This window comes from Protopterus annectens, chromosome 2.part1, assembly GCF_019279795.1.
Source record: "Protopterus annectens isolate FY-2018-M chromosome 2.part1, PAN1.0, whole genome shotgun sequence".
Taxonomy (NCBI): Eukaryota; Metazoa; Chordata; order Ceratodontiformes; family Protopteridae; genus Protopterus; species Protopterus annectens.
The window spans coordinates 356,177,056-356,200,029 of NC_056729.1; the positions used below are offsets into that span (position 1 = coordinate 356,177,056).

The 22,974-nt window shown below is 38.7% G+C and overlaps 1 protein-coding gene across 1 annotated transcript in view; it reads left to right on the plus strand.

The window, feature by feature from the left end:
- The window catches only part of QDPR (quinoid dihydropteridine reductase), a 277,957-nt gene that overhangs the window by 119,557 nt on the left and 135,426 nt on the right, over positions 1-22,974 (plus strand). Inside the window, exon 5 of the mRNA XM_044062191.1 lies at positions 17,187-17,295. Coding sequence (XP_043918126.1) covers positions 17,187-17,295 — 109 coding nt within the window. The remainder of the gene's footprint in view (positions 1-17,186; positions 17,296-22,974) is intronic.

Here is a 22,974-nt window from a genome sequence, read left to right on the forward strand (position 1 = left end):
TCTAGATCCGTTAGAGCCACAAGGGCGGAGACTTAAACCGCTGGAGGGATAGATTCATCACCCAAAGACTCCTATGCTGTGGAATAAAATCGGTATATGTGAGGCAGAGCACCTCGCTGGCCTTGTTCAAGAGAAATCTTGACCAATGGATGGGAGATCGCAGATATACCCCAGGGATTACCTCAGTGTCACTGCTCGACAGAGGCACAGCAAAATAATGGGTATAGTTTCCCATACTAAAGGTAGGCTTGTAAATGCCCTCGGGCAGATAGCCTAGTATGAACCTATGAACCTATGAACCTATGAACCCTATCAAAATAACTGACCTCTTCTATATTCAGAAGATACTTTGATCCCTTTCAAAAATCAACCTCCCACGTTTGTCTGCTTTGCATGTAATGTACTGTTACAAGAGAGAGTTTTCATAATTTTTTTTATTACTGCTCTTAGTAAACTTCTAAAAAAAAAAAAAAATGTTTAATTCTTCTATTTTTATATTCTTTTAAGAATTTCTTTAGCTTAACATGTTATGCTAAATTTATTGCTGTATAAAACTACTTTTATTGTATAATTATTGCTGTATAAAGCTGTTTTGATGTTACTGTCTATTAAATTGTATGTTTTTTCCTTGGAGCTTTTCTCCCTGGGCCTCTACTGAAAATGTACATATATCCAGTTAGACTAGCCCGGTCAACAAATGTAAAATAAATAAATAAATAAATAAATAAAAATAAAATACTCCTGTCATTCTGAAGACTATTAACCGATCATCCGTTCCTCTGCTTCATTCTCTATGCCAAGAGTCCACCATTTTGCTCCCCTTCTACCAAGTTCCACATGTTTCTCTGTTTCCTTCAGTCTTTTCAACTCCCCTGATCAACAAACCGCTTGTACCCTTTCCTGCAGCATTTTGGTGGTTTGTCCGTTAAACCTTTGTTCCTGTGTCTAGCCTGTCCCCATGATCCTTCCCCTCCAAACAACCTAGAGTTCAACTTCTTCAAGTTTATTAAGTATTTTATAACAAAAATAGTAACTAAAGGTTTAAAAAAAACCCAGCAAATACAAATATAGCATATTATAAAACTCAGTATTTTCATTGGTTAAAGCACATGTATGTATAATGGCCTTATCCCCTCCCTTCCCATTATTTCCTTCCCACTTGTCCCTTTACATTATCATTCTGTTGCACTACCTGTTTACCAGCCACCCAAGTCTACCCTGAATCACTTCACTTTCTTGGATCCACTACTATCTCCCTCGTGCCTTCTGTCTCTACTGTCACTCTGTGACCATGTCGGGATCTGAAATCCCTTGCTCTAGAATTCACGCCCCAACTTTCCCTGCACAGTTGATGTCATACTCTGGCTGTTTTCCTGCTTTGTTTCATTCCTTGATATGCTAAATATCCTTCTGCTTCCTCAATGGCTCGTCATTCATTAGAATGTTCTTCCATTTCCCCTTTTAGTTTACCTTGATCTTACAAAACTTTACTACTCCATGCAATTTCTCCAGCTTGAGATCTGAAACTGTTACCCCCCCCCCCCTTAATAATCAGTGTATCTCCTATTTTTTCAGCTCTGTAGTCTCTTCTGGAAACCTTGCTAACAGACTTGTCATCCATGTTGGTGCCCTAAAGATTCCTGTATCACCTTCACCCCATTCTTTTCACATCTTGTCAACACCCACCTCTTATAATCCCCATGATTTCCCCTCCACTGCTTATCGCAACTTGAGTGCATCTTGAATCAGCAGCCCCGCCTCTTTTCGAACCCTCATTTTGTACTCATGAATGCTGATATACAGTGGATATAAAACGTGTACGCATCCCTGTTAAGATGCCAGTTTTTGTGATATAAAAAAAAAAAAAAAACTACCACAATAAATCATTTCAAAACTCCACCTTTAATGTGACGTGTAATCTGCACAATTCAGTTGAAAAACAAACAAATCTGTTGGGGGACAAAATATAAAAATAAAAAACGTACAATAAGCTGGTTCCATAAGTATGCGCAACCTTTAAACTAATACTTTGAAGCAACTTTTGCTTTAATTACAACATTCAGTCTTCTTGGGTACATGCTTGCCATCAATTAAAGGAACTCTAACCCCAAATGATCAGCTATCCTAGTAGGATTTTCATGATATTTACTCAGTTGCCTGCTACAGTAAAAGCCGTGGTTCGTAGAGAGCTTACAAAGCATCAAAGGGATCTAATTGTTGAAAGGTATTGGTCAGGAGAAGGGTACAGAAAAATTTCCACCGTATAAGATCTAGCATGGAACTCATTGAAGACAGTCATCAAAAGTGGAGAAAATGTGGGACAACAGTGACGTTGCAAAGAACTGGATGCCCCTCCAAAATTGATGAAAAGACTAGATGAAAACTGGTTAGGGAGGCTGCCAAGAGACCTACAGCAACACTGAAGGAGCTGCAGGACTTTCTTGCAAGTACTGGTTGTGTACTACATGTGACAACAATCTCTCATATTCTCCATATGTCTGGCCTATGGGGTATGGTTGCAAGACGGAAACCTTTTCTTACACAGAAAAACATCCAGGCCTGGCTAAAATTTGCAAAACAATACATCAAGTCTCCCAAAAGCATGTGGGAAAATTGTATTGCGGTCTGATGAGACCAAGGTTGAACTTTTTGGCCACAATTCCAAAAGGTACATTTGGCGCAGAAACAACACTTTGCATCATCAAAAGAACACCATCCCCACGGTGAAGCATGGTGGTGGCAGTATCATGCTTTGGGTTTGCTTTTCTTCAGCTGGAACTGCTGCTTTAGTCAAGGTAGAGGGAATTATGAACATTTCCAAATACCAGTCACTTTTGGCTCAAAACCGTCAGGTGTTTGCTAGAAAGCTGAAGATGAAGAGGCGTTTCACCTTTCAGCATGACAATGACCCCAAGCATACGTCCAAATCGACAAAAGAATGAATTCACCAGAAGAAAATTAAAGTTTTGGAATGGCCTAGCCAGAGTCCAGACCTAAATCTAATAGAAAATCTGTGGGGTGACCTGAAGAGGGCTGTGGACAAGAGATGCCCTCACAATCTAACAGATTTGGAGCACTTTTGCAAGGAAGAATGGGCAAATATTGCCAAGTCAAGATGTGCCATGCTGATGGACTTATTTTCAAGAAGACTGAATGTTGTAATTAAATCAAAAGGTGCTTCAACAAAGTATTAGTTTAAGGGTGTGCACACTTATGCAACCAGCTTATTGTAGTTTTTTTTTTTTTATATTTTTCCCCTAACAGATTTGTTTTCTAAATGAATTGTACAGGTTATAGGTCACATTAAAGGTGGGAAAAGTATTGAAATGATTTATTGTGGTTTCATTTGTTTATATCACAAAAACCTGGCATTTTAACAGGGGTGTGTACACTTTTTTTTATATCCATTGTATATCCTCTTTTGCAGTTCTCCACATCCATGTTATGCAGATTTAGCTTCCGTAAGAACACAGTATCCAACAGTAATGTACTTAAGTTTGCCATTACCTTATTGCTTTTAATAATTTTGTCTGTTCATCCTATGTGGTCGCTTGTAAGCCTCTAATCAACAACCCCTTCCTGCCAGCTACATGTAAGTAGGCTTAGAAAGTTTTGGGTGCATCAGGAAGGTTCATGTATGTTCCCACCCCCCACAACAGTGGAGATGAGGCTGTAAGACCCTTCTTCTACACTCCTTGCCTTTGAGTATGACTTCCCTCCTGAAACAGTTGTTCTTTCATTGACTGTATAAGGTTACCTCACCCTAACCAAATGTTCCATTCTTAGTGGCCTGCAATGTCTCAAAAAAAGTAATCCTTCTCCACCTGCTTGAAAATCCTTGTGGAGCACTAATTACCTACCCGTACACCTGTTCTCTCCGATTTGAAGGTTCTGTTGAAAAGCTTGTACCCTTGTTTAGTTTAGCTTTAGACGTTTCAGCCATACACTTCCCTTGGGGTAGCTTCTGTTGGTAGAATGCAAGAGCATTAACCACACACAGCAGTAATTTGTTAACCTGCTACCCCCCCCCCCCCATAAACAACACAGCTGCTGAAGTTACATCACCATTGCGGAAACCATAATGGAAGCGCCATTTGTCTACTGTTTTAACTAAGTAAGAACTCTGCTAAACATTATGATTTATATAGCAAAACTGGTAGAGTATAGTAATCGGCCCATTAACATAATCCCTTTGGATGCTCCTCTGGCAGAGCAAAAGTTCAGAAGAGATCCATTTTAGTGAGCCCATTCCATTTTCAAAGATCAAGCATGTTTGTGCACTTGTGGGATGATTTGGCCCTTTTGCTTCAACATTTGCCATTGAGTACCTTCTTGTTCTGTAGCAAGTCACCTATCAGTACAACAAATTACTGCACCCCTTTGTGGACGCTTTGCTAAACCCCCTGGCTAACATTTCTTTTCCATATAAATTTCTACCACCTCATGTCAAGTATGAAACGTAGATTAGTGGGCAGCTGGGAGAAAAGGAACTCTCAGCAACCATATCCATTGTTACTTGCAATTCAGTTGCTAGTGTTGACTTCTACTTTCTGTTGTCGGGTCTTGTGGGCCAATTTTCATCCATTTGATAGCACCTGAGGCTAGGCAAAGTCTTCACTTCCCCTGTTTTAGGGGCTCTCTCAGTATTTGTCTTGTTTCATGCCCTCACTTTGAAGTGATATTCAAAGGACAAAGTTATCAGTCTGACCTCAGTTGCTCCATTCTCCTGTCAGTTGTTGTCTTTCTTTTAGTGGGGACCTGTCTCAAAAGCTTTTGCTGTACTGTCCAGATGGATCATCAGTGACATTTTAATTTCTTCAGGGGGATATTGAAACCACTTGTGGGCTACTACTGCTGAGCTGTCACCATTAGTAAATGTCTGTCTAGTTTGCATGCTCTTCTGATGCTGCACTTCCATGTTGGTGGACTTGTCTTTCTGGCTAACTTTCTACCCCAAGGTTTCTTTCTTTTTTTTTTTTTTTTAAACTTTACTGTCTTCTGTAAGTTCTTTACAGAGTTACAATGAATGTATCCGTCCAGACCTGTATAGGATATGTTGAATGAACCATGGTTCCTTCTTTAAACTCTGAACCAGTCGGATCAGTTGCAGTGTACTGTGGTGGACTTACTGGGACTGTTTGTCCTGCCAACATGAGATCCTGCTGCAGGGACACTTGCTTCACATTCTGTAGCTTCATAAGGAAACTGACATTTAACCATTTGCTATTGGACTGTACTTAAGGATGCATTATTGTTTTATTTATTTGAACATTTGTTGACTGTTTAGTCCAACTGGGCAACAGCCCTTTTTCAGAGGAGGCACGAGGAGAAAAACTGCAGTTATACAGGTAAAAAAACATTTTTGTAACTTAACAGTTGTAAAAATGATGGAAAATACAAATTAATTCCATTCAAATAACTACATGACATAAGACAGAAAAAATACAGGTAAATTGTATTCAAATTAGTTAAAAGGGATTAACTTGGAAGACATAAGACAGAAAATACATATACAATTATTTTTGTTAGTTTTGTGTACATGACCCACTTGAGGGTCTAACCAAGGGCATTTTCAGCTATATCTGTCAACCTGCAGTTAGGGAATGGGACTGCTTCATTTCCATTCAGCACCATCCTCCAGCTTTATGACCCTAAAGGTAGATTGCCTGGAGCATTTTTTGGTCATCCTGATGTTCATGCTGGGACTCTAGGACTGGTTTGACCGCAGGAGTATTTTGTTATACCTAACTACACTATATGTCATGTCCTTAAGCAACAAATCAGTGTTTCTAGCTATGGTTTTCATATTCTCCATTTCTTCCCATACTAGGTGCAGCGCTGACCTTTGGCTGTATCCTGCAGTTTAGATAGGATCTTTTCCAGTTTACTCTCCAGCATCCAGGTTTGCTGTCCTTAAACTCTGTTATAAGCACACTTTTAATGGATAATGACTTTGAGTCGGCACCATGCCTTTAATCCGTATATAAGCTATTAAGAGTTGAGCCCAAGCTGGAGGTACTATGTTAAACATCTGTTTTGCTTTGGCTTCATAGCCCCCCCCCCCCCCCCTGTCAAGCTGTCTTGTAGCTGGGGAGAATTTGGAGATTGTAGTGGATTCATATTTAAAATGAATGTAGAGGCTTGCTTTATTGCATATTGCAAAACAAAAAAAAATTGGTTGTTCCTCTGATTTTGCACAAAGTGGCAAAGATGATGATATAATGCTAAATATCAAACATGAGATTATTATGTGAATTCTGAGAGCTGCATCTGTAATGTTGACTCATTGGACTGGTATTGCACAAGGCTGGTAACCTGTAGGACACCTTATAACAGAAACAAAGAACAATCAGCTGTTTGTGTCAGCTTCTATTAAAAGTGGTTAGTTAGCATTGGTACTAGGGATGATAGAAGGTTGCAGTTCTTGCAGGTGCACTAGCTCCAAGTGTTTCAGGCTTAGAGCAGAAGCCCAGGCAGCTGCTTCCACTGTTTTAGTCTTTGTGGTTGCCTAGCAGCACAGGGGCCTACTCAGAAGACATTTATAGAATCATTACAGTGGCACTGTAAATTCTTTAGATCCTCAAGAAAAGTCGTTTTTGCTTTTGGCCCAATAATGTTGATGTTCTGCTGTTGAGACTGGACTTTTATGTTTGGACTTGCATTTATTTGTTTCTTTGCTTCCTTCCAGAATGACAAATGAAATTAATCTTTTTTGCCTTTTTTTAGCAAATAGTTTAACTTCAGGTTCTCTCCGATGGCATAGAAGATTGAAGGGTTAATTTTGGTACTGAATTTGAAGATTATGTATATTTTTGCCTGTAGCAATTCTGTATGGTCATAATTTAGATCTTTCTGGCATTATTCCTTAATATTCTGTCTGTGCTTATTTTATATACAAAAGTATATATACATGCACGTGACTGATACTGATTACAGGCTTACTATGTTATGTGTTTTTCTGTGCTGGCTGTTTTCTGCATCTGCTTGGCGGGAAAGTGATAAAGGTGAATGGGCTTCATGTATGTAAAGGATTTCCTATTACAATTCTGAGTAAATAGAAACTTTCAGTACTTAAAACATCTCTTATTTAGGGGAGTTGTAATCAGGTTGCATCTGCACTTTCTTGGCGAACACCAGTGTCTGTTAAGTGGGTCCTTGGATTCTGTCTAGACCTTGGCAGTAATTGTTATAGTGATGGGGACACTGCTCAGGTATTGTCTGCCAGTTAATCATGGCATCTTGTTTTTTCCTGAAAGTTCTTGCATGGTTGCTTGATACTTCCAGCTGTTGTTTGGAGCCTGTTTTCATTGCAGATCACTTTAACAGATAGTCACTGGTAGCAATGGTTGTGCCTCATTTTTCTGACGTGTGACTTGCCCCGTTTTATGTGCTTTATATTATGTGGTATTGTTGCCATATAATCTAAGTAACATGTACTGTCTTATCATATCTACCTTTTTTTCAGATGCTATGCTATCTTTAGGTACTAGACAAATGGGCAAGTTAAATGCTGAAGACTTTTTTGTGATATAATTTTAGAGGTCCTTGGAGAACAAGTCAAGAGAGGATGTGTACAGTCTTTTTGTTTTTGTACTCAGCAACAGGAATTGGGTCCCTTCTTTCTCTTTTTATCCCTCCTCCCATCTGGTTTGTTAGATGGTATGCATTGTGATAGAATTTTCAAATAACCGGAACTGAGTTTCTAACACATCTGGCCCTTGTTTAGCATCTTTTTTTAAATGTCTGCAAGCAAATTATTAGATGTGAGTATCCAGTACATCTGGCTCTTGTTTAGTTCTTTTTCTTAGATGTTTGGGCATAGCAGATCAACTGTCAGCATCGGAGGCCACTTCTGTGGATGTGGTTTGGGTTTTACGAGATTCCAGGACTCCAAACAAAAAATGCTTGTTAAATATCTCTGCATGCGTTGTTTGAGGGAGCATAGACACATATAGTCTTACTTTAATTCAGACTATAGTGAATGGGTTGAATTGAGCTGTGTGGGGGTGTATGGAGCAAATAAAATGTGAGAGAATGTACAACATGACATAGAACTTTCACATACATGAATGTATAAAAAGGATATCCTACCATGCTTGTACAGTAGGTTCATTTCAGTACTTTGAACTTGTGAAGGAATATGGAGCTGTTTTTTCATATTTAATTATCTCTTGAATAACTGGAGTGTCTCATGTATTTGTGAATCTTTCATTTCTTGTATTTATTTCTGTATGGAAAGATCTTGTAAGCATTCACGTACGTTTATCTAAAGACCGTATACAAGTTTTCTTATCCTTTTGAAATTGCAAATGGAAAAAAATGCAAGACCTCAGAATTTCAAAAGTCTAATTTTAACTGTGCTTTTTGAAGGGAGATGCCATCCTACCTCAGATAGTGACTTTGCCTTTGCAACATCATGCCACTTTTTTCTGTATATGCCAATTCCAGGACCACTGCACCTGGGGGCAAGGGCAAAAAATTAATTCAAAAACACTGAACCCAAGATTACAAGGATTACATAGCTCTTGCTTTGCTTGAGTTGTGATCTGCCAAACTGGGCATTATACTTCAAATAAGGTGAGAGCGAGAGCTTTATGTAGCAGTCATTGCTACAGCCTTTCATCTGCATGACATACCTTTCTATGATCTTATCAGCATCACACTTATTTTCCCTAATATTTTCAAAGTATCCTTCATTCAATAGTTATCTTTAGAACATTTTTTTCCTATATAGTGGATGAATAATATGTTCCAAATTATTTCTCATCTCTTGAGATTTAATCTATTTATATGTTTTCTGTACTTAATTTTCAGATAAATCTGCATCATTGTATTCTTTGGGTCATTTGCTAAGATGTACTGCCTCTGGTTTTGTGTCTGCTATAGAGACTTTAAAGGGGATTAGACCTAGTCTTTCATAACTGCTTGAGGTGCATCTGTATTACCCTCGCATTCTTCTGACTGAACGACACATCCTGCTGTAGTTATTTGTCCTATGATGTTGTTGAGCCCCCATGTTACATTGTTAGACTGCCTGTTTATCTTTATAAAACTAAACCACAATGATGGCCCATCCAGGTTTGCCATACCTTCTGTCCTTTGTTGATTCATGAAAAGTTAGTTCCGTCGATTACTACCAACAATTTTTTCTACATTAATAAATTAAGAAACAGAATTTAATTTGCTACTGTGCAGTCCAGTTTTGAATTAAACATGATTAAATGGGTTGTGTTCTTTGTAACATTTTTGTGTGTGTCCAAATACTTTGTAGTTTAAAATGAAGGAAAATAAACCTATTTTTTTTCCAATATCAGACATAGGTTAGTATGGGGTATATGGAATATATACATGCTGTGAGTTGGTTATTGGCAGTGATTTCATTGTTAAAGCCCTTGTTTTACTAAGATGTAGAACCCCACTGCAGGCATTCATATAGTAAAACTGGTAGCTCATTTTTTTCTGGATTTTGTGTTCTGGCATTCTTGATTTCCACTTTGGCTCACTGTTTGGTTTTAATTTGCTCATCGTTGTGCTGGTGGCTGAAGCACAGAACCCACTGTAGTAGTCGTACAAGAATGTACATGTGATCTACCAAACGGTTTGTGTTGCTCAAAGTTAGTCGTGCATTAAAGTGATCTACTACCTTTTGCTTTTTTAGGGTGGGGGTAACAGGCAATGAGAATGTAGTATGACAAGTCTTGTACCATGTTTGCTTCAGTCATATGAGCTCCATGAACATTTTTTTAAAGCAAGCCACAGAAAAGGAGATGGTGGAATATGTAATCAGATGGCTTTGATCACCAAACTCGGAAGGACACTGAATTCTGGCAGTACGCAGTGGAATTAATAAGTAAAGATGTAGGTAAGCTAGAGATTCTCAGTCCATCCTTCAGATTTGTCAAAGTTAGGTCCTGCCTATTTAACCTGGTTGACTTCTTCAAAATAAGTTACTGAAGCAATGTATGAAGGTGATCTTGGAAAGGTGTTTGATACTGGCTCACACTTTAGTATCATAAACATTCCCCAGCTGAATATTAACTTGCTGGATAGCAGATTGGCTCGCACATAGAACCCAGGAAATTAGGCTGGGTGGTTGTACTGCCTCCAAAAGACCTGTCACTAGAGGGATGTTCTAGGGTTCAGTCCTTGGGCCAATGCTGTTTACCATTTACTTCTAAGTGGTCAAAGCTAATCTTAAGGTTTTTATAGATGACCAGGTTTGCAGATGACTAGTGCTAAGAAGTATATGGTTGTATCTTTGACAAGCAAGCCTTGTTTTACAATCGTCACATTGACAGCACACCCCAGAAAAATCGATCCCATAGTCTGGGATCTGGGAACCTGTGTCGATGATGAGCTGTCCGTTGATTACCCTGTATCTGTTGTAAGGAAGTCCTTTTTCCATGTCACACATTTTATCTAAAGGTGTTGCATCCAGATGTAGGGATGTAATCTTTTCACTGTACTTGCTGATCATTTGAGTGTAGTGACCCTTTTGGTATGTACACTTATCAAAACTGGAAGAACAGCACTTTCTCAATAAAACAATCAAAAATCTAAATCGTAGACTATGTAGGCTGTCTCGGAGCCATGTCTATCTTCTCAGTATTGTACAGGCTACTGAGAAGCAATGCATCTCCTGCATAGTGCTTCAGTAGACACTATACTATCAAGCCTAGTACACATTTGCAAGCCCAGTGATATCCTGTGTACCTGCACAAGGGATCTTTATCTGTTCTGCAAAATGAGAAGAACACGTAGAAAGGATAGGTACATATACCATCCTATGAAACCATCTTCCTGTCCATGTAAAGCAAAGTATTTTTAACTTTATAAAAATGTAGTTTAGGTGACTGGATGGGTAACCACAAATTCATCCCCAGTTTAATACCTCGTCCTTCATGGATAAGGGAAACTATGTAAATGTCCCAACATATCCTTGTACAAAACACAACTAGGAGAGTGGACTTATAAAACTGACTCTCTTATTTGGTAAGCGCTTTCACTGGCAATAATACGCCAGCTTCTTCAGACCATAAACCCAAGTTTAAAATACACTTTCAAAAACACAACTTTTACTTTTATACATCATGTTAAATCAATAAGGCAATCAATCAATTAGTTACATATGCAACAATAAATTATTTAAATTCCTATGATCGAGTATTTAAACTGCTGAACCAAGACTTTATGTTAAAGTAGATTTACAACACCCTTTAACCCTAAACATTAGGTTATCCACAAACCTAAGCCTCTTGTTGTTAAAAATACCAACCACTACCTAAAGTGGCCGGGTTTAAAGGGTGTTGTAAATCTCCTTTAACATAAAGTCTTGGTTCAGCAGTTTAAATACTTGGTCATAGGAATTTAAATAATTTATTGTTGCATATGTAACTAATTGATTGATTGCCTGATTGATTTAACATGATGTATAAAAGTAAAGGTTGTGTGCTTGAAAGTGTATTTTAAACTTGGTTTATGGTCTGAAGAAGCTGGCATATTATTGCCAGTGAAAGCGCTTACCAAATAAGAGTCAGTTTTATAAGTCTGCTCTCCTAGTTGTGTTTTGTACCAGTTCGTGATTTTCGTAAGTGTAGGAGTTTCCCAACATATCCTTATTCGGACTGTCTCTGGGTTATTTGTTTGTAGAATATAAGTGCTAAAAGCTGCCATGGGAATTCAAGACTAGGCTTAAGATCCTTATGGGTCAATGCCTGCGAACCTATAAGAAATATGTACAGAGCAGCATCAGCCAGCTGGCTGCGATTGAGCAGCAGTGAGTTGAGGAGTAGAATAAATTACCAAAATGTAGGCTTGCCATAACATTCCTGGCCTGTACTTGGCAATGTTTTTTTTTTTTTTTTTTTTAAGAAAATATCCAGATACTACTCAAGATCATTTGGTATCCTCCAGGGAGAGCAACTCCTATAGGTGGAGTAGAAGCAACCAAAGATACTACTGGATTATGTGCAAAGAATAGTGTACAGGGACTTGGAACAGAAGTGTTGTGCCATCCATAAGGTCTGTCATCTCCATGATCAGGAGACAAACTTATGGTACAGTGAAATGGAAACACGAGTGCTGTAGTGTACCAATTTGAGATATCTGACCAAAAGGGACTTTCTTTCATTCAGAAGAGGAAGATGTTATACGCATCTGTTGGGAGGTTCCAAATATCTTTTTGTTTTGGAGGGATTTAGGAGTAGCTTATTGTCTTTTTTAGTAAAGAGGTAAGGGACTGGAGGTCAGATTGAAGCCAAGTTTGAATAGATGAATTTGAGGGACTTGATTGAATGATAACCTTGTCATAGGTTCATAGGTAGGTACTAGGCTATCAGCCCAAGGGCCTACGTAAGCCCAGCCAACAAGGTTCCCTGGCTTACACCACCCAAGAAAGTTATTTTCCTGTGCCACTGTCGAGCAGATACACAGAAGTGATCCCTGGGGTGTATTTCCTATTTCCCATCCACTCATCAACATTTTTCTTGAAGAGTGTTAATGAAGAACTTTGTTTGACATAGATGGGTAGCCTGTTCCAGAGTATGGGAAGTCTCTGGGACAGGAATCTATCCCTCCAGCATGTCCAGTTTATTGTGGTGACAAGGTTTAGGTCCCTAGAGCGTGTAGCTTGGAGGGATTGGGATTTCTTTAGGTGCAGCATGTCCAACAGCTCTGGGTTTTGACATAGCTTTATATGTTGGGCAGAGATCACCTCGGAGTAGGCGATATTCTACGGACTAAAGCTGGAGTTTTTTGAGGCGGTCAGTGTAGGGCATTTGTTTGAGGCCAGTAATCCTCTTTGTGAGGTACTTCTGTGGCCTTTCCAGCTTCTGCAGATGTCTTGAGATACATTCCAAAAGGGGTGTTTGTACTGTATAATGGGTCTAATGAGTGTTGAGTAGAGGGGAACAATGACCTTCCTGTATGAGAACCCTTTTATGATGAGGTGTGCCACGTAGAAGGACTTCTGACTACTGTGGCGATGTGACCATCAAAGGAGAGACTACTGTTCACCTGTGTCCCAAGGTCTCTTATCACGCATTGTGTTGAGTAGATTGCTGCCTATGTGGTAGTTCATGGGTACAGAATTTTTATCAAAGGGGATGACACTGCACTTTTTGGCATTGAGCTTGAGGCCATGGCTCTGACACCAGGCATCTGTCTCAGTGAGGCCCTTCTGTAGGATGTCCACATCATTTGGGGACTTTACTATGGCTCCTAGTTTACAGTCATCTGTGAACCTCATTAGCCAGAGGCCTTCTTTGTTGGCCTGTACTTCAGAGAAGTAGATACCAAACAGGAGAGGTCCAAGGACAGAATCCTGTGGTACTCCACTTGTCACTGCTTTGAGGTCAGATTTGGAGTCTGCAACATTTACAGTGTAGGTTCGGTCAGTGAGCCAGTTGGCAACCCATCTTGTGACGTAGGGATTTATACCTAATTTAGTGAGTTTAGCTAGAATTCCAGAATGGAGGATGGTGTTGAAAGCCTTGGCGAGGTCAAGATAGGCTGTGTGAACCACCTTACCCTCATCTATGGCTTTGGTGACTGCCTCAAAGAAGTCCGTCTGGTTCAGGAGGCATGATCTGCCTTTCACAAGCCCAAACTGGGTGGGATCCAGAGTTTGGAGGTTACCAATGTCTTTGAGTTCCATGATGATACGTTCCATGGCCTTGCAGACCAGGCTCATCAGGCTAATAGGTCGATAGTTCCCGGGATCAGTGGTGGTTCCCCCTTTGTGGAGTGGGATAACTGTTGCTGTGCGCCATTCAGTGGGCACAAAGCCTGATGTGTGGCTATTATTGAACATGGTGCTTAAGTGGGGAGCCAGTTCATTCTGAAGTTCATGTAAAATGCAGCCTGGGATGTTGTCCGGTCCCATGGATGCTGTGTTTTTGGCTTTAGAGAGTGCAGCTTTTACCTGCGTAGTTGTAATTACAGGGACTCTGCATTCTTCCTGTATAGATTAGGAGGTGAGGGGGGGGGTAAAGTTAACACTGAACCTATCTGCCAGGGTGCTGGTAATATCTGTTGGTTCTGTAATTTTCTTTCCTTTGTGCTGTAACTCCGAGCAGATCTGGGTGTTGCCATCAAGATTCTTGACATAGCCATAGAATGCTTTGTGGTTGTCCTTGGAATTAGTGGCGATTTTGTTTTCATAGCTAGCTTTGGAGGATCTTATAAGGGATCTCAGCTTCTTACTGAGGATGACCAGGGAGCTCCTCCACTCATGGGATTTTACTCTCTTTTGCAACAGTTTCTTCCTCCTGTTGTACAGTTTGTTTATGGCAGGGGCCCACCAGATTGGCTTCATTTTTTTGGAGGATAGCGTCTTAGTTTTGTTTGGGATAGCACGATCCATGCACTCGTGTAAGTGCTTATAGAGTGCATTTGTGTAGGTTTCAGCAGTTGTAACTGTATTGTCCATCTGCATGGGTGTCATGAAGTTCACAACTTCTGTCTTAAGAAGCATGAAGTTGGCTTTGGAGACATTTTTTACTGTGGTTTCCTTAATGGGGGCGGGATGTGGATATCAAGGGTGATTTAGCTTATGGTCAGATCGGACCAATGAGGAGTTGACTTCAGGTGTGAAACACCGGTCACTCATGTTGGTAATGACTAGGTCTAGGATATTGTTGCCCTTGTTGGGGGTGTGGATAAGTTGATCCAGGGCTTTGGAGTTTATGAATTCCAGAAAGCGGTGAGCTAAGGAGTTGGTACACAAGTAGTTTTCCCAGTTAATGGTGGGGTAGTTGAAGTCACCCATTATTAGGGTGTTTGGTTGAACCCTAATATTTTCCAGTACATCAAGAAAAGAGGAGTGGGAATCCAGGGGCATGGTGGGGATCTGTAGCAAGCTACAATTTGGATTGCAGTTTTGCCCAGAGTTAGTTGTACTTGGATAACCTCTGATGCATTACGCTGAGCAACTAGCCTGGAGGTGTGGATATCCTTAATGAATATGGACACACCTCCGCCTTTTGGTGTTTTGGTCCAGGTTACATGGCCGAAAAGTGTGGTATGAGTTATAGCCTGGTAGTGCAGGGGTACTCTCTGGAGCCTTGAACCAGGTCTCAGTCACTGCACAGATATCGATGTTCTCCATTTTAAGGAGTGCCTCGAGTGAGTGCATTTTGAGGTTTAGACTTCTAGCAGATGATTGAGTTGACAGAGCTGTAACCAGCAAAAGAGAATGAAAGGAAGGTAGGAGGGTAGGCTTTTAATAAAGATTGAAAGTAGCCTTATGTTTGCTATATATATTTTTACTTATTAATTTGAACAGAGGAATGAGTGGATTGCTACCAGCTCTTTTTCAGGCAGGTAACTAAAATTTTACTTTTTGGTACTGTCCGCTACCCAGTTTGTTACAGAAAGTCCTGTTGTATTAGGTGATGCATTTCTTCTTTGCTTTCTGTTATGAAAGCATGCTGGTATTCAGAAATACTGTGTGTCCAGTTATTTAACTCTTGTGTAAATGAAAAAGTAAATGCATTTAGTTACATTCTTTTAAATGCAGTGTCTTTAGTACATGCCAGAAAGCTTAGAAGTAATAGTAGGGCGTAGTGAAAATTTGATTATTTTACGATGGTTCAACCAACAACTGTCATTATGTGTATATACACAGATTTATATAGGGGTACTAAACTTGCAGGTATGTTTAGTCTTGGAGCAGCAAGTAGTACAGACTTCCTCCTTTCTGGTTTCTGTTGCTGTGAAACACCAGAGAGCTTAAAAAGACTGCACCGCAGTGTTCCCTGATCATGTTGGACCAGAGAAAAGATGAAATCTAAGCATAAGACATGTCCAGGAATCCGACCAGGAAGCCTAACAGTCACTGCAAATGGTGTTCACTAATTTGGGGTTGGCAGTGCCAAGAAGTAAAATTTTAGTTACCTGCCTGCTTTAGAAACCCTACTTGGATTTATTGCGTCCCTGTTTGTCCACAGTTTCTAGCAGTTGATAAAGTTGACAGTGCTGTAACCAGCAAAAGAGTGAATATGTTAGCTTTACAAATAATGCATGCATCTTCATGTAGATAAATAGCACAAACATATTAATATACACAAGGAGATATCAAACGATTTATATAAAATGGCACACTTGTCTTAAAATGCACAAACAACTATTTTATCTGCAAGTAACCTTAAATTAGATATCACAAAACACACAAACCAAAACCACCACGTAAATACAAAATCTCTTCTGTAAGCAGAATGAAACACTGATGCGTAGCTTGTGGTTGTATAAATGCGTATTGTTGTAGCTAAATACACTTTGTTTATTACGTACCAGTGACATGTTATTGTCAAACCATAAACCATACGTTGTATTTTATTACTTACTGCAACTCATCAATTTATTTAGAGCACCTCATCATTTTATGTCCCATGTTTCCATCACAGAAGTCCTCTGCTGCAGATCACCTCTGTGCTAGAAGATGGCTTTCTGCCCTTTGTTGCGAGTCAGAGTGTTAACATGGAAATGTTTAAATTTGTACAAATATTAGAGTTGGTGCACTGTTGTTCCTTGAGGACTGGTTGATTAGAATTAATTTCCTGATCCAACTGGATGAGTTTCCTGATTGCTGAAGACTTCTGTGTTTTATTTTAGGCAGTCTCTCCCCTTCCTAACATTGTGAAACTCTGAAGTTCGTATATATAAATTTAGCAGTTTGGGGAATGAAAGGAGAGGTGCTTGGCCACTCTTGCAAACATTTCCTTTTGTGTCTGCAGCATTAATGAACATGTAATTTTATTGTTTTGAGCAGTTGTGATTTCTGAAGTTTTTAAACTATCTACTGTCTTTATGTAGTGGAACCTACAGCAGTGGACATTTATTCCATTTTGGGACAAGATGTTTTAGACCGTAATAAATACCAAAAACTTTAGCATAAATATGGCAGTCACTGAGAAGTTCTCTGGCCTAGCCACAGAGCATATTTCTGGAAAAAGACCAATACAGTGGGAGACTTTTTAAAGGGCATAATAGTTGACTATCTTAATCGAAACATTTAGAAAAAATAATTCCAGTGTTGAAATGTGCCATTTTTAGAAACATTTCAGCAGCTGATTATTTTTACTTTTTCAGAATTGTCTCAAATGGTCATGCTGTAATTCTTTCTGTGGTGATTGACTTTTAACAGTAAATAACTTTTTAATTCACAGTGATTTGTGTGTGTGTTACAGGAATGATTGGCTATGGTATGGCGAAGGCAGCTGTACATCAGCTGTGTCAGAGTTTGGCTGGTGAAAACAGTGGATTGCCACCTGGTTCTGCTGCCATAGCAATTCTACCGTAAGTGTTTTTAAATATTGCATTAATGCTTAGGCTGTATTGGTTTAATTTGGATGTTGTTATATTCAGGAATTTCACAAAATACATTCTTTTAGGACAGAATGCAGTAAAACGCAGTTAAGAGTGGTGTGGTACCAGTTTAAAATCTTCATTGATCATGATCAGTATACCATTACTGAGAAATAGAATGAGGGTATACAGTGTAGTTAGACATTAGAGGGCTCAAATAAGTTAAAGTATCATTTCAACTGTTTTATTGTAAACTTTTTTTTTTTTTTGTTAACAGATGCCAAGTATTGATGTCATTATGTGAAATATGGAACTGTTTTTTGACTGAGATATTGGGCATGCCATGTGCAGTGGTTCTAAACTTGGATTTTAAGAAGAATGGCTAGTTAGCATCTAAAGCACTGAGGGTGGATTGCATATTGTATAGATGTTGTATTTGTCTTTTAAGTCATTGTGTATATGCCAGACTGAGATGAATGTTAACACCAGTGTGTGCAGTTCATGAGCTGTGCATTAGCTATAGTGCCAGCATGTGTGTCTTTGGAAACTGCCTTTTGGCTGCACTGAGAGAAAAGCTAGCAAGTTAGCTTAATAGACATTGTGTTCCTAAAGAAATTACTGTTACTTCATGTCAAGTTTTACCACCGTTTATGTGCAGTGATCATGGTGTTGTAAAAGTTAATTTGTTGCTAGGTAATTCTGCCAAACTGAAATCTAAACCAGTGCACAGAAAATTAAATACAGATGATATGGAAGCAAAACAGTCACTTCAGTGAAAAACTGCAGAAGGAATGCAAAGAGAAATTGAGTGAAAAAAAATGTTTGATATCGGGATCTAGGCATACAACATCAGGGGGATATATTTCCGTAAGAACAAGATATGTGATTAAGATGAGAGACAAAAAAATATAAGAAATGGAAGAGAGGTCGAACTACAACTTTGAAAACTGAAATAAACAGGTTGGACAAACTAAGTATAGTGCGAGATAAGATCAAGCAAAATTTGCAGAAAATGTATATAAAGATGTTGAGCATAATAGTGAAGCATCTTCTAGATAAGATATGGAATGAGTAAAGACATGCAAAATGATGAAATAAATTCTAAAATTTATTATCAGACAGAACAGCTTATAGAAATGTTTACAAAATGTTATGCAAAACAGTTTGACTTCACAAAGGGGGTAATAAGTTTTCCTAGTGACATCCAGGTAACCTCAGATACTGAAATCAAATTAGATTATATTGAAAGACAACTGTGCAGACTGGATCCAAACAAAGCATAGGGAGGAGATGGAATTAGTCATAATGACCTGAGAACACTTCAGCAAGAACTTACAGTACCTTGGGGAGATTCCTCAAGATTGGAGACATGATTATTAATCCTGTCTTTTAAGGGAAAGGGGAGTAGGACAAACCTAAAGTCCTACAGACCCATAAGTCTTTTTCATGTTGTGGAAAACAATGGAGATGGTAATATTGGTTAAGTTATTGTCAGAATTGGAAAGGTTGCGACATTATGCAATATAACAGCATGCATATGTTGAAAATAGATCCATTACCACCTGTAACATAATGTTCACTAACAGTAATAACAGCTATGAATGAAAAATTGTGCTGTGATGTAATTTATATAGATTTAACTTCAACATTTGACAGGGTCATACACAAAACCCTGATCAGTAAATTAGAACAACTATTTATGGATCTACTCTTGATAAAATAGATAGCTGCATGGCTTAAAAATATGACATGGCAAGTATTGTGCAGCAACTGGACAGGTGAAATTTTTGGTTATAGTCAGGATGTCCCACAAGGCTCTGTCCTAGGCCTTTTCTTGCTTAGATTGTACCTTTCAGCCTCCCCTTTTTCATCAGAGGTGTTCTACAGTCTGTATGCAGATGACTTGAAGTTGGGTAAACTGTGTGGTATAGATAGGGCATGTCTGCAAAAGAACTTGACTGATTTGACCATTTGGGCACAGGAGAATAATATATTGATAAATACATCAAAAACTAAGCATATGAGACTTGGGAGACATAAACCGAAAGGTGAATATTTAATACAGCACACTGTGATTGAAACTGTAGATTCATTTAAGGACCTGGGTTTATGAGTAGGTCCAGCTTTGAGTTTTTCTAATCATATCAACCAATTGGTTAATGATATATAGGTTGTATAAAAAAAATTTGTAAAGTCTAGAAAAGAAATGATGAAGTCATTGTTTAATTACATTAGACCCAAACTTGAGTATGGAATAAGAATACAGGCAGTCCTCTAGTTACAGACATCCGACTTACAGATGACCCTTGTATAAGTACGGGCTGCCGCAATGTTGGAAATAATATGAAATTAAATAAAAATCTTTAAAGTTGCTCAAATCTTATCTTAAAATGAATTCTGTTGTACTTTCCTTTTCATATGAAAAACTGCACTGGAACGGGGGGTATATATGGGAAAAAATGCCTTTATTAAACACAACGCCAGTATTAAGAGCTTTTGTCCCTACAACCTGGGACTTCATCAGAATACACTACACAGACAAGTTAAATATCCCTCCAGTGCTCACAGTAGGTTAATTGATAATTAAAAAAATTATTTAAGGAAAAAGGAAACCCAGTGGCACTCAAGGGTGGCTGCTATGTTCCCCCTGGGTTTAAATGATATTTCTATTTTTCCTGTGCTGCAGGAAAAAGCTGGAAGACTGTAGAATAGATTTTTTTAAATATTTTATTTCCTAGTGTGGAATCTGATATTTGGGAAGTTCTTATACTAGTAAAATATTTTTACACTTTTTCATATTCCATGTTTCATATTTTTATTCTTGATTTTTAAATGGGTATGCTTAAAAAGTTTTTAAGGAATGTTATTGGTTTGTCAATTAACCTATTATGAGTGTTTTTTCCATCTATACCCCCATTCCAGTATTGTTTTTCATATGGTTAGTTTGTTTTTCACACAGCACCATACTTGGTTCTTTGTACTTTCCTTTTCCCCGTTCGTGAAGCTGCTTGCATGTCTTGTTAGAGCAGTTAATTCCGTCTTCACAGAGAACAAGAAATCCAATTGGTTAAGAGACTGATGTGTTGGTGATCTGATTGGTCTAGTCTGCTGGCTTGTACAGTACACAGCATTGAAGCAGTTACTGTACTGTACAGTAGAATGGGCAAATGGCATTGCGGCTCACTAGAATCTAGATGACAGTAGGAGGTCTGGCAGAGGTCTGAAAGTTCAGGAAAGAGTGGAAAACATTTGTGCGTGATGACTAGTACAGAAATATGAAGTGAAGCTTTAAAAAGAGGAAAGTTTAACATTTTTTTATGAAACGTTATACTATACTGTATTGCAGTACAGTACAGTAGAATGTTCCATGTATGTGTTTCGACTTCATACAAATTTGACTTAAGGACAGGCTAAAAAAAACAGATCTCGTCCTTAACCCAGGGACTCCCTGTATGGAAACATTATAATAAAACAAGTACGAGTAACCTGGAAAGAGTACATCAAAAATATACAGAGGGCATCCATGGATGTAAAAATTTTAAGTTCTTATGAAAGAGTAAAATATCTGAACTTGTACAGTGTCTTATATAGATATTTAAGAGGAGATTTTAGTCAACTATATAGGGCATTTAGAGACCACTACCTCTGTGAATGTTTGGGGTTATCAAAAAGTAGTAGAGAATCATCAGACAGCCTATGTAGAAGATTCTGTAGGAATGAGACGTGTACTAATTGTGTCTATGATAGACCAGTCAGTGCATGGAACAGACTACCAAGTAACATTAAAGCAAGCACTAGCTTAGATATTTTTAAGAACGGCCTGGACAGTTATTATAGGAACAATTGTTTTTAGTATATTTGCAGGCTAGTAGGGCATTAATGTCCATGCTTGAAATATTTGTAGATATGTATATATGTATATGTATGTAAAATTAAATGATCAATGAAAGTTCAGCCAGCATGCTCAAGCAAATGTGAACTGAGGTTGAGCAAGTGAAAGTAAGCTGAGATTATATAAGTAAAGGGATGCTTGGGGTACAGATGACTTCCCCCCAGCAAACGCTTATTTTAAATTGTTACCTTATTTGCTCAGTTTTCTGTATTCATCAAGTACAGGTGTTTAGATTTTTTTTAAATCTATGTAATGGATTCAAGCAATCATTCATTTTTAAACCTTGTTCTTTTTGATCTGTCCTAGTAGAACTCAGAATGCTATGCACTTCTGATTTTGCATCCTTTCTTAGGGCAGGACAAGTGGAGAGTTGACGCATTCTCCTTGGGATGAGGGCAGGTATGTGTCTCCCCCTCCCAACTCCCTTCCTTATTTTGACAGAAGTTTCACACAGGAAAGACAAATGGTATTCTGATGGTTCTGTGGTGGTCCAGAAGAGCCTGGTTTTAGGTTTTTATCTCTTGGTCTGTCCATAGACTATCCATTTCTGAGAGCAAGGGGCCTCAGTGTTGTGGCAGGACATTTAGCTGCACATTTGATTTTGTTCCATTTGTTTCAGTAGGTATCCTGACTGTGTTGTTGAGGTATTGGAATCTGCTAGGAAACCTTCTGCTAAGCTTACATTGGCAGCCAAGTAAAAAAGGTTTTTTTTTTTTTTTTTTGAGAAGACATTTTTCCTTTCTCTATGTTAGGCATTTTTGTTTTGAATATATGTTGCATCTTGAACACATCTTGGACCTACACCTTTAGGGATTCCACTGGAAAAGGTATGTGTTCTGCCATTTTAGCATATCATAACCTCATGGAGCAAGTAGTAAAGCAGTTTCTAAAAGGGGTCTCTTAATTTCTAACCTTGAATGAAGAATCTGTTTTTCACATGGGATCTAAGCTTTGTGGTGGATGTAGTTTCCCATTTGTCTTTCAAGTGCAGTCAACAGGAAACCGCTGAACCTAGCTCTTGCTTTAAGAATGTAGTGAAGGACGACATTTGTGCTGCTACCGCTTGGTTTGTGGTGTATGCCATTAGTCAATTTTCCTGAAGTTCATGTCCTGGAAGACCGCCTCTTTGTATCTGCTACCTCCACAAAGCAGATCTGTGAGGTACAAACTCTATTTTCCTTGAACTGTGCTGTGAATAACTACTCCTCATCCTCCTCCTTAAGGTAGTGTCTTAGTTGTCATAGTCATTTAATTCAACTCTGACATTTTCCCCGGGGTTGAACAGGACAGGGATACATTCTCGATACCTCAGATATGTGCCACCATTTGGGGTATTACCTTAATAGGGTCCACATGTTCTGGAGAACTGACCAATTGTTGCTGTCACTCACTTTAAGGTTTCACAGATGCTGCGCAGATCGTTTCAGACTGGGTTGCCCATTGCACTGATTTTGTGGTCATATTAAGGCTGTAGGCCTATTAATGAGTCTAATAAATGTTCCTCCAGAGATTGCTTTCTTTAAGAATGTATCAATTGGCAGACATTTGCTTTATTGCCATTTGGTCCTCAGTTTATAGTTTCATTAAGTACTGTATTGTGGAGGTGTTTAGCATCCTGTAGTATTTTGTTGTTTTAGGACTTAAATCTGCTTCTGCTTCCAAGGAACCAGCCTTGCTTTTTTGAGATTTTATTTGTGAATTCTGGTCAGGATTCTCCCATTCACATTACAGTGGTCCCTTTTCATAAAGTGTGGTAGATATGTGAGCACTTAGTACAT